General features: G+C 47.9%; 1 protein-coding gene across 1 annotated transcript; it reads right to left on the bottom strand.

Annotated features, from left to right (window-relative positions):
* Positions 1-8,677: 8,677 nt before the first annotated feature.
* On the bottom strand, positions 8,678-11,986 carry EMC8 (ER membrane protein complex subunit 8; the record flags this gene model as incomplete). Its single annotated transcript, XM_010172131.1, has 4 exons — positions 8,678-9,044; positions 9,336-9,430; positions 9,943-10,012; positions 11,910-11,986. Coding segments are annotated over 4 exons (402 nt in total), but the record flags the coding sequence as incomplete, so codon positions are not given.
* Positions 11,987-12,471: the final 485 nt, after the last annotated feature.

Genomic DNA, 12,471 nt, shown 5'->3' with positions numbered 1-12,471 from the left:
CCCAGCCACTTGGGGATGGAGAAAGGTTCTGCAGGGGACACTCAGCCCCACAGCACATGGTGGGGGGGGGTTCCCTCTGGGACTGGACCCCCATGGCCAAGCCCTTGTAGGACACAGCCACCCCCTCCCCACTACTGCTGGCTCTTAGCCCCGTGTCCCCACAGCAGCCAAGCACCAGCACCGCTTGCTTGTGGCACCTGGAGATGCTCGTGGCACCGGGAGGGATGCTCGTGGCACTGGGAGGGATGCTCGTGGCACCTGGAGATGCTTGTGGCACCGGGAGGGATGCTTGAGCAGAGAAATCCCCCCATCAGCATCTCAGCAGGATTTCTGGTGGCTGATGCTGGAGCTTCAACTTTGCTCCCATGCCAGCACCAGGCCAAGAATCACAAATTCATGCTCCAAAAACCCCCAGACACTCATCACAAGTGTCACCAGAGCAGTGTCCCTGCTGCCCGGGTGGCAGAGCTGCGGTGGATGGGGATGCTCAGCTGGTGTGCGGGGCTGGGGGTGCGCTGGGGAGGGGGAGCAGGGCTAAAGGTGGCCGTGGTGCTCCAAGGGGTGACACTTACCTGGTCCTGGGAGCTGTAGGCACGGTGCCCACCATTGCATCCCACCTCCCTGGATGCTCTCGGATGCTGGAGGCGAGCTGGGGTGTGAGGTTGGGTGGGTGTGGGGGGTTCCCACTCAGGACCAACTGTGCCCTGAGAGGGTTGGAGGAAACCACCACAAGGTTCTAACGAGATGGTTTGGATTTTTGGAAGGTTGGTTTCTAACCTGATTAATCAGGTTGATGGAGTCCCAGCTCCTCCCATCCATCTCCTCCTCCAGCCACATCCAAGCCCAGCAGAGCCCTTGGGTGATGAGGAAACGCTGTTTTACTCTCACCTCACCACACAATCCAGCTTGGTGCTGAGACAGAGAGGAGCAGGAGGGAACCTCACCTGCAGCTGGAATCCCTGGACCACTCAGCATCCCTACAAGCAGTGGAATGGGCTACCAACTGCCTAGAAAGGCAAGTAATGGTTTGGTATGAAGGTACCACACCCAGCACTGGCAGGACCCATCAGCATCCCTGAGGTCTGAACCTCTATCACGAGCAGCACCCCCAGCCTCTCAGACCATCTTCACCTTCTCCACCTTCCAAAAAGCATTTTTTCCCCCATTCTCCAACCCCCAAAAGGATTTTTTGCCCCTTTCTCCAGCCCAAAAACCAGCTCAGCAGTGGGAACAGCACCAGGCAGAGGGTTTCTCACCACCCCCAGGATGAGAGCTCCAGGGTTGGGTACCACCCCGCTGTGAGGATGCCCGGGTGAAGGCTCTGCCTCGGGAGCAGCCGCCTTTGCCTGTGTTAAAAGCAGCCAGAGGCTTTTTCATGTTCAACCTCCTCCACAATTAAGAGATGAGACCCCGAGATGGTTCCTTTCTTCTTCTTTTCCAGACAGAGCTGATCAAGCAGCTTTGGACGCCGGCGTGCGGGGAACGCCAGCCGCACATGAAACACCCGCCAGCTGCAGGCAGGAATGAAGGGAAAGCTTTGAACTTTGCCTGGAGATGGGAATGAGCTGATCCCAAGAGCTTGGGAGGTCTCTAGAGAGATCAGAACCTCACAGAGGAGACCAAGCCCTGCTAGGATGGGTATAAAGGGGAGCAGGGAAAGGAAATGGGTGGGTTTGCTCCAGTTTCTGTCATGTTTGGTGAAAATCACCAATATAGGAAGGGCTGATCTCCTCTCTGATCTGATTCCTCTGATTTCTCAAAGAAGTGAGTTACTGCAAAGCTTCAAGCTCAAAAGCTGGGTAGATGGCACAGGGGGAAAGGCTGCAGCCCCAGTTGCAGACACCAGAGACCAGGGCAGGGACATTTCCAACCTGTGGCTCCAGTTTTGACCCAGAAAAACAAATAAATTAACTAGTTCATGTGGTTGGGGTTTTGGTTTTGTTTTTTCTCTTCAGTTGTGAAGTCCAAGAGCAGGAGGACAAGGTCTCCTGGCAAGCCTGGAGATCTTTCCAGATCCAATCCCAACTTTGCAGCATCACCTGGGGCAAGGGGACTCCTGACACCACAGCACAAATCCAGCCTGAGCAGCAGCAATCACACTTGATGCCACCCTCCAAAAGGACCTGTTTGCTGCTGTTGGGTGAGAACAAAGTGCCCTAAACCCAAGAGAGCTGGAATCAGCCTGGCCTGGAGCAGCAGTTGGTAAAATTGTGAGGGATGGAGAGCGATGACTTGCTGTGGCAGGGAAGGTGAACACCAACATCATCAACATCAACCTGCTCAAACAACTGTGGTGAGCTCTGTGGGCTGCAGCCCTGCTCCAGTTGCTCTGGTGACACCTGAGAGGTACAAACGCAGCATCACACACCCCTTCCTCTCCTCCCCACGAGCTGGGAAGCAAAGACACCCTTGGGTAAGTTCACAGGGTGGAAGTTGGTCACTTCGAGGTGTCTGGGTGTAGCTCAGAGCCCCTCTGGTGTGGAGCCCTGTTCAGTACCACAGAAAGTCTCCCGTGTCGGGCAGATGCGAGTCCTGAGCGCGGGAGCAGCTCCATGGCTCAGACATCCCCTTTCCATGGGCACCACGGGACCCTCACACAGCCTGTCACCACTCCAGGTCCCTCCCAGGAGCTCCTGATGCCCGTGGTGGGGCTGTGACACGCTGAGCATGGTGTGAGGGCCACTGGGCAAACCCCACCAAGAGCAGCAGACCAGGGAGAAGGAGAGGGTGAGCTCATAAAGCTTCCTTGGTGGGTCGGTATAGAGCTGGCTGACATCTCTGGGTGAAGATTTGTCTCTCCAGCACAGGCAACCACCTTGGCCAGTCCTCTGATGTGGCCAGTGACTGGTTTCCAGTTCTGGATGTGGCTCTTTGGCAGCTGGGCTGCTTCTCCCCCCAAGTTCTGTGCTCCCCAACCCACCAGCCCCATCCTGCCCTGGTGCAGAGGAGGGTGGAGGGGGCTGAAGCACCAACGAGGGGGTGAGGATGGAGGGCAACCTCATAACTTCTCTGGAAGGGGAAGGGCTGGGTGAGCTCATAGCTTCCCAGACACCAGAGGAACCACCAGGAGAGGGATGTGCTTTGCAAACACTGGCCACAAGGAAAGCTTCAGCTGGAGCAGAGCCTGGAGAGCCCACCATGGAGCTGCTCCGCTGGCTCCTGGTGAAGGACCTGCCCCTACAAACACCAGCCAGGCTTGGTTTAGAAAGGAGGGAGGGGAAGCAGCTCTCCGGATCACAGACTCCTGGGGTCTGCTCACGCAGGTGACACGTCACCCTGGTACCAAGCTAAAGGAGCCACGAGGCTGCCTGCTCCCCTCTTCTGCCCCAGATCCCTTCTGGGAAAGGGCTGGTCCCTGCCTGGCTCAGAAACTGCCTTAGAAAGGGGCTGCTGGGCCATCACATGGGACTTGCTGAAGCCGGAGGTGGCAACAAGGCAAGTAGGTGCTGGGAGAGGAAAGGAAAGCCCTTCCCAGAGCCCCACGCTGAGGAAAGCTCCCAGCCACCCAGGGCAGGCGAGTGGTACCCGGAGGAGATGCCAGGAGTGGGAAGGGAGGAAGATGTCATGAGGAAGCAGCTGAAGATGCAAGCTCCAGGGAAACTGGAGCAACTCCAGCATTCCCCAAGCACAGGTCTCTTGGCAGGATCACAAACCCAATGACCGGCAGGAACCGTGCAGGCAGAAAACAACCCCAGAGACAATCCACGGGGCCGTGGCAGCGGGTGGGAGCTGCTCTGGCAGGGGGTGGGTAAGGAAGCAAAGAGGAAAGCGAGGACATACCTGAAGCACAAAGCAGAGCGTGCCGGGCTCTCCTGCCAGACCTGCATCCAGAGCAAACTGCCTTCTCCTGCCGGGCATGGATTCAGCGGGCGGATGAGAGGCCGTGGCTGGGAATTGGCTCAGGGACTTGACTGCCACGCTTCTCGGCTCGCTGAGCTCTGGGTTAATCTCAACCCAGCTTTCCCTTTTTATCCCCTGCTACAACCTCGAGAGAGATATATATATTTATTTTTCTTTTTTTTTTTCTTTTTTTTTTTTTTCAATTAGGTCCATCTTTGAAGCTCCAGAGAACATTTCTAGGAAGGGCTGCATTGTTTTTCATGGCCCTCGTGGGTTGATGTTGCGCAGAACGGGACATCCCTGGCATCGATCCTGCCCGCAGCCAGCTAAAGTGCTGCCACATTGCAGCCAGCACAGCGTTGCTTGGAAGCTCTCAAGGAGTTCTCCGTTACCCCCCTTCCCTCCCCAGCCCACCTACCAGGGATTTTTTAAGAGTAAAGCTCCCCATTTCCCTCCTCACAGCTCTGGCAGAGTGCAAAGTGCCAAGCTCACATCTTGAGCACGGATTTATTTGCACCCTTCGCACAGTCCCGTTATTAGAAACCCCCAGCAGTGACCTGTCTCCATCCTCTCCAAATCCACATCCATCACCTTTCACAGGCTGAAAAATCAAAGGGAAATATGCAGCTAAGGGTGGACTTTTGGATGAGAAAGGCTGGGTGAAAATGTGATCTAAAAATGACAGTATTAAAAATAAAAATATAAATCAATAAAGTCCTCAGCAGCTACTTAGGCACAGTGAAGTCGCTGCCTTGCTGTGGGAGGGGAGGGAGGGCTGGTTGCAGGGAGAAGGGTGAAGCAAACGAGAAGGACGATGAGTTGAGATGTTTTGAGTCAGGAGTAACAGAAAGAAACAGCTCGTTCAGCTCTGGATCAGTTCACTACAGCTCCTACCAGCAATGGTGAACGACTTGAATTAAAAATCACCAACTAGAAGCTCAGCTCACAAATGCACACGCTGAGAACATTTCCCCTGGAGGCTATTTTCCAAGCTGCACTCAACCCACAAGTCCACCTCACTAAGAGCCTCCTCCATTAGCATCCGCTTGCTCTTTCCGTCTGGGTAATGCCCTCAGCTCCAACATCTCCAGACGTTTTTACAAACAGCAGCAGAGTGCAGTGATTAGGCCTCCAGCCAAAGAGCAAAGAGACCAGGTTTTGCTTCCTGCATCTGTCACTGTCACCTCTCCCTCTGCCACTTAGATAAGAAATTCTTAGGGGCAGGGGGTCATCTCTCGCCGTCCATCTCCACAGCTCCATGCAGAGTGGGGCTGGGCTCTGCACATCTGTCTGCCCACGGCTCCAGCTGTGCCAGGAGAAGGGGTTGTGGCTCCTCCATCCTCCCAGCTGAACTGCTCATCTGCTTCCTGCACCCCTGGCAGCTCCTATGAGCTGAAAACCAGGTTACATGGTGAAGTCTTTGCTTGTTTTCACGCTGATATAGGGTAGGAGACATCCCATGAGCAGCTCAGTGAGCAGATGGGAGGAGGGAATGGGGGAAAATTCCAGCAGCAAATGGTTTCACTTGCTGAATGAAGGAAAAAAAACCCCAAAGCCCTCATAGATACACAGACAATGAGCTCAGAGAGAGTCCAACATCAGTACCTTTCCCAGAACAGGTATCTTACCTGCGTGATCAGCTGAGCAAAGACACCCCTTGGCTCCTGCCACCCATCTGCTCTTCCCACTCGTGATGCCACACAAGCCAGGAGGAGCAGAGACCATTCCCGACGTGCATCTAAACCCCAACCAGCCACCACTCTCATTTCTTGGTGAAAATAACACTTATGGGTCCCCCAAACTCTCTGCTCCCTTCTGGGTTCCTCAAGCTGGATCCCTACGTGGAGTTTTTGATCACAGCTGGACGTGCCCTGGGCCATCAGCTGGTGGCACACCTGGGGACATGCCTGGTGGCTGTCTGGGTCTCAGGTCACTCCTGATCCTTAATTTCAAACCAAATGGATGCTCAAGGTTCTTCTTTCTCCCCTTTATGACTAAAGGATTCAAGATGAGCACTCCCATGGATCCAGCAGAGAGTGTCCATCCTCCCACCCACAAAGCCAAGCACTTTGTACTGCTATTTTCAGACACTTGCAGGGTCTGGGTGTTACTGGTTTGAAATATTAAGGTTGAGAGTGGAAAAAAGAATCTCACATGGGAATAATTTTGCATTTCCAAGTGTCTGAGATCCTCCAGATGAGGTAAAGAGCTGGGAGTTAAAACAGCTGAGCAGGAAAATGCCCAATCTCCAAATCTTGGTGAACAAGGGGCAGGGGAATAAATAAATAAATAAATAACGCTGCTGTGTAATTAATTGCTAACAAAAGAAAATTAACAACCCCCCATACCCAGTGGTTTTCCCAGCTGTTATGAGGACCCCAGCAATGGGGATGCAGACACCTTCCCCAAGATTTCTCCCCCCAAAAGTTTTACAAGGAGTTACCTTGAATTCCTCCAGATGAATCCAACTGACCCACCAGCCAGGGAAGCAGCATTTGCTCCCACAGGCAGGTTTGGTACCTCAGCAGGAAAGGAGAACACGGCCTTTGCTGAGCCTGACAGCTTCCTCATTCTTTCACAGGAGCCAGCAGTGGCTGTAAGCTGCCTGGTTTTATGAAATTGCTGTCTTTTGTCCAGCCTTCAATGCAAATAGGACAGGTGAGATAAGATCTGAGCACCACAGCGCTTGTCCTTATTGCTTCAAGTCAACCTGGGCTTCTGCTGATGGCAAAACACTCAAAGGACCTCATTTAAAAGCAAACATCATAAAAAAAAGGGGAAAGACAAAGCATTAAAAGCCACTTTCCTTCCAGTAACAAGGATTAGTCACAGGGAGGAGGTTACAGACTGGTGATCATAGAATCATAGATTGGTTTGGATTGGAAGGGACCTTAAAGATCATCTAATTCCAACCCCCCTGCCAGCAGCAGGGACACCTTCCACTAGACCAGGTTGCTCAAAGCCTCATCCAACCTTGAACACTTCCAGGGAGGGGGCATCTACAACTTCCTTGGGCAACCTGTTCCAGTGTCTGACCACCCCCACATTTTGCTTTGTTTTATGAGGGTGAGGGGGGAATACCTGCAAGATCAGACTGTATGAGCATAAATACGATCAAAGCTTCATCATGACATCTAGTTACAAAGGATAAGAAATACATTTCCCGTGGCTTAGCAGACCTACCAGCTTCTACAGCTGACAATCTCACATAACTAATATAACCTGTCTTGCTAAGATAACATCTCTCTGGAACAACAGTTGAGATTTCATGAGGTGTTTGCAGCAAGTAAGACATCAGTCCTCTTCCTGCGGCGGGTGCGATTTGCAGAGTCTACTCTGACCACATGTTCCCAGAGCACTGTTGTTTCCACGGTGTTCTTTCATACAGGTGTGGACCTGCAGTAAAACACCCACTGGAATGTGTTCCTCTCGCTGCTCCTGAGCTAGATAACATGCTCTTGTTCCAAGAAGTGAAAACATTCTCCTTTCCTGCAAGGGTGTTTGACTCGTGCTTAAGAAAGGTTACTGAGCAAGTGCAATCCTTTTTGTCATGCTCATAACATACAAACCAAGTTCAAACCTTCATCTCCTTGAACAGGGACCTGAACCTCACACCTTCCCTCCTGGCTTTGTGAAATCTGAAGTGCAGGGAACTCCACAGCAGGACCCAGCTGGAGGAATCCTGGTTCCAATCACTGCTTTAGAACAGGATTTTAGCTTGAATCCATCTCTCCCTAAGGTCAAGGGTAAAACTTGTGCTTATTTAACAGCAGCTGAGGTAAACCAAGAGGTTTTGACAATCCCACCCCCCTTGTTTTCAAATAAGAACACTAAGGACAAAAAACGAGGAACTTGGAGAGAGGCAGATCATTTGGTGGGCATTTGGCTCTTCCTTGTAAAAGCATTTTTGGGTGGGAAGAGAAGGAAATCTAGAGAAACTGTTGCAGGTTGAGGTTGTGTTTAATTATTATTTGACAACCAACCATGAGGAGTAAGGCAACAAGACTTACCCAGAACTGTCCTAGTCCCATATAAAGCTTCATTATCCAGCAAACTTCTTCTTAGAAACAAACATTAACGGGACAGAAGCTGAACAAGACTGTATCCAGGCTCACTCATTCCATGTACTCGGATGTGGAGGGATACATTTGGTTGGAATTAGATGATCTTTAAGGTCCCCTCCAACCCAAACCATTCTATGATTTCATACATTTCACTTGAAAATCAGATCTGTTTACAAAACCCCAAAAGACATCAAATTTTATGGGATATAAGGGATTTCACTCTTCTTTTGTGGACTCAAACCTTTTCAGAATCACCATTCAAAAAAAATCACTAGTGTGCTTCCAGTCCTTTTTATAAACCATTAGGTGTGTATTTCTTTTTTTACCTTGGGTTTAACATATTCAACCCTAAAATTTCCTGGAATGGGGAGGGGGAATCACCGTAGCTTTTGGGAATACTGCTTTAAAACATTCTCTGTAGCTGTGTCATGCTAAACCACTGCAAAACAGGTGACACGAGAACACGGTACATCGTCCTCAGTGCTTCCCATTTTACTGTGTTGAGAGAATGATATTTCCAAACCAGGCCAAAAAAAAAACCCAGTTAACCTTATATTTTATGTATTTGACCTTAAAATTTCTCATCTGAAGACATGAGTGGGTTTTTTTTTTTTAAAGGTATTTCCATACATTTTTAAAAAGGAATCTTTCTAAAGATTAGAAAAGCTCAGTCAAAACTTTGTAATACGAACAGTAGGGAGGAGCAAAAGCAGTTCTGGTTTTGAAGGAACAGCAACATTCACTACAACTGGGAAGCTGTAACTGACAGTTTGGAGGTTCTTCCAAAGGAATTGCACAAAAAAAATGGTTCAAGGGCTTACAGACACATCACTCTCTGCAATATGATGTGCCACTCCTTTTTAATCAGTCAGGTTTCCACACAAGGTACTGAATATTATTCTATTTACATTCAAAAATAGCATTTTTCTCTCTTCAGTACATAGTGGGAATTGTCTGTGAATTAGTCAGTAGAAACCCCTCTAACAGAGGTGGAGGACAGCTTTGTTGATCTCTGGGTTTGTCCAGTCGTTCCGAATATCATCCAAGTGATTATCAAAATCTACAAGTGTCTCGTAGGACTTGCTATCCAAGAGAGAGGCAGAGATTCTCTGGGCTTCGGTCCAATCTTCACAAAAATCACTAGGATATAAAATAACCAGGAATAAATACTAATCACAAAGAAAATCTCCATAAATACTAATCACAAAGAAAATCTCCACCACCTCCTCCACTCTGGAAATTCAGCCACGCTCTCTGCACCATGGTCATACCACCACCCGGCTGCAGAAGTCGGCTGATCTCTCTCACTACAACAAAAAACACCCACCACCCTTTAAAGCATCACTCATCACCATCAAAGTTTTGCCCCTAAACAGGCCAACTCGTTTTTCCTTCCTACCCAAACACAAACAAACTCTGAAGCTCACTCACACGTGCGGGTCCTTGCACCTCCACTTGTTCTCGTGAAGCTCGTACACGTGAATGGCCGGCTCTACGCACTCCATCGTAAACTTGGTGTTATCAACCTGGTGTGCGACAGGAAAACACCACCTCAGTCTCCTCAAAATCCCAAGTAAAGAGATTAAATATTTTAAAAAGTCATTTTTTACCAACATAACACCTTGCACTAACTCATCCACTATTCTACCTTCAAATGAGACAGATTTTAGGTGTTTGAACTGCCAACATCCTTTGTCACTGCAGCAAAGAGGCCAAGCACCATTTATTTAGTCTAAGACAAGAGTTTAATCACAGATTGGGGTCTGAAGTCACAAATATGCTGCTCTCACCCCAGAGAAGGCCTCAAATTCCTTTGAGATGACAGAAAGCTCACCAGAGTCTCTCTGTAGATTAAGAACTTCACTGCCTACAGGTCATTGCATCTTTTCCCCAAAGCATTTGAAGGGAATGAGTGAATTTGCTATTAAAGGATGGAGAGAATAGTATTTAAATGAGCAGTCCAACACCACCACAGTGATAACATCAACAATACAGAAAGAACTGGGGGGGTGAGGAGGTGGGAAATGAATTAATTTACCATTATGAGCGCTGTGTCGTTAAATCCCTCTGCGATTCTGGAGGCCACTTTTTCTGCAACCTGGTTTGGACTGAAGCAGAAGGTAAAAGTGACTGTGTTAAATATCTGAACCGTGACATTTCAGCTGCAACTGACAGGAAATACACTTAAAGAGATGTGAAGATGACACCACGTGCTTGCAAACAGGAACAAGATATCAAGCTGATGTTACACATGATTGAAGTTGGAAGGTCAAGAAAACCCCAGCTCTTCTCTTCAGCACACGGTCTGGATCTCAGCCGTGCTCAGGCAATGGGGTTTTCAAGGGTAAAATGCTACATGGAATCAATGTTTTACAGCCTCCCACCTTCTTCCACCAGATCAAAAACCTCAGCCACCTTAGCCCTGGCAGAGCTTTTAAACCTGAGTTTGTTCCTCAGTCTGTATTTGAACCCACTCACTGCCCAGCTTTCTTTACCAAAAATCAGATAATCTTTTAAAGGAAAAGCTTTACCATGTTTCAAAGATGACAATCTCTACATGGTGCTGGTTATCTTTCAGAAATAAAACTGGTGCTTAAAAAAAAACCCAACCCTCAAGCTTGTGATATTCTTTCAAACCTCAAATAGAACAGGCAAACTGTAGCTTTGCCTTTAAAACATCTCCAGTAGATTTATTTCCCTTGTAAGGAAAGGCCAAATAACACCCTTATCCCTGTTAGAAACCTCAGGGGTCAGAAGCATTACTTAAAAAAGCATATTTGGGACTGAAGGATATACATTAAAAAAATAACAAGGACATGGCATAATATTTGAAACAAGTTTTGTTTCCTATTTGTTTTAAATCCTATTATTCCTATTTATTTTAAATACAAGTATGATGTACTCTCCTTAGTCCTGATACTAGGTTTGTCTAAGATACAGGGGAAAAATATTTGATCACGTATCTAAAACTACATTGTGGCTTCACAAGAAGCTTAGTGAGTAATTTGAGTTAGTTTTTAAAAAAAAAAATGACTAATCCTGGGGAAAAGAAATGAAAAGATGCATCTCTCCTTGAGTGACATAATCTTTGATTTCAAGAGTGTCTTTTTACCACGTAAGGAAATGTTTCAGTAAAACTGGGAGATAATTAAGCAGTTTAATAAGAATTAAGTCATAGAATAGAAGAATGGTTTGGATTGGAAGGGGCCTTAAAGCTCATCCAGTCCCAACCCCCCTGCCAGCAGCAGGGACACCTTCCACTAGACCAGGTTGCTCAAAGCCTCATCCAGCCTGGCCTTCAACACTTCCAGGGAGGAGCAGCCACAGCTTCCTTGGGCAACCTGTTCCAGTGTCTGACCACCCTCACAGTGAAGAACTTCTTCCTAATATCTCATCTAAACCTCCCCTCTTTCAGCTTAAACCCATTTCCCCTTGTTTTGTCATTAACTGCCCTTATGAAAAGTTCCTCCCCCCCTACCTGGAGCCCCTTCAGGTACTGGGAGGCCGCTATAAGATCTCCCTGGAGCCTTCTCTTCTCCAGGCTGAACAGCCCCAACTCTCTCAGCCTGTCCTCACAGCAGAGCTGCTCCAGCCCTCGCATCATCCTCGTGGCCTCCTCTGGACTTGTTCTGACTGGTCCATGTCTTTCTTATGTTGGGGGCTCCAGAACTGGATGCAATATTCCAGGTGGGGCCTTACAAGAGCAGAGTAGAGGGGGAGAATCCCCTCCCTCGACCTGATTCTGATTTCCCTGACAACTGTAATTAAACTGGTTGGCAGTCATTCAAATCCTGCCCTTTTACAGCATCCACTAAAAAAAAAAAAACCAGGAGTGATTCTGGAAAGACTGAGGTTTTCTGCACCTGAACAAAGGCCACATAAAGACAATGTGAAACCAGATGACAGTTGTCAAAAAGTTGAATCAACACGGGCGATGATTTTTGTTGGCAGAGTACAAAGTACAAGAGGAAAGAGCAAACAGAAGGAAATCTTGTCCCAACACACCTGGCATCTTTCACGCGTTCGTTTGCCTGGTAATATCCAGCTATCACGTAGCTATTCTCTTTGCACCACGAGTCAATCTGAAAAAGTCATTGGAACAATTAAACTCAAGGAAAAAAAATAATTAAAAAATAAAAAAATCCACAGAATAAAGGAAATCTCATGTCCATCCTGTAAATAAAATGGTAGTTGAAACATTACAAGAACTTTGCCAACTGCTTCTTTAAATATATACATATTTATACATGTGTATTTTTATATGTTTATTACATATTTATATTTATTACATATTTACATGTGTGCACTCACACACAAGAGTTTAGCTAATTCAATTAGAACAGAGAAATCAAACTGAATATTTGGAGAATGATGGAAAACATTAACCCAACAGAGCAAGAAGTTCTCTCAGTCAAAGCCTGGCCTAAATTCAACTGTCAGGATTAGCTCTTTACATTCCAGAGGAGCCTCTGTCTCACCTTTTGCTGGTTTTTTTTGGCTATTTCTGTTAGTGTTCATGTGACAGAAGTTAGAGAATGTTCAGTGTGAGGATGTGTGACAGTATTGT

Source organism: Antrostomus carolinensis, unplaced genomic scaffold, assembly GCF_000700745.2.
Source record: "Antrostomus carolinensis isolate BGI_N321 unplaced genomic scaffold, ASM70074v2 scaffold13577, whole genome shotgun sequence".
In the NCBI taxonomy this organism is placed as follows: domain Eukaryota; kingdom Metazoa; phylum Chordata; class Aves; order Caprimulgiformes; family Caprimulgidae; genus Antrostomus; species Antrostomus carolinensis.
The sequence above is the reverse complement of the archived record's forward strand: the minus strand, read 5'-3'. Positions and strand labels throughout refer to the sequence as shown.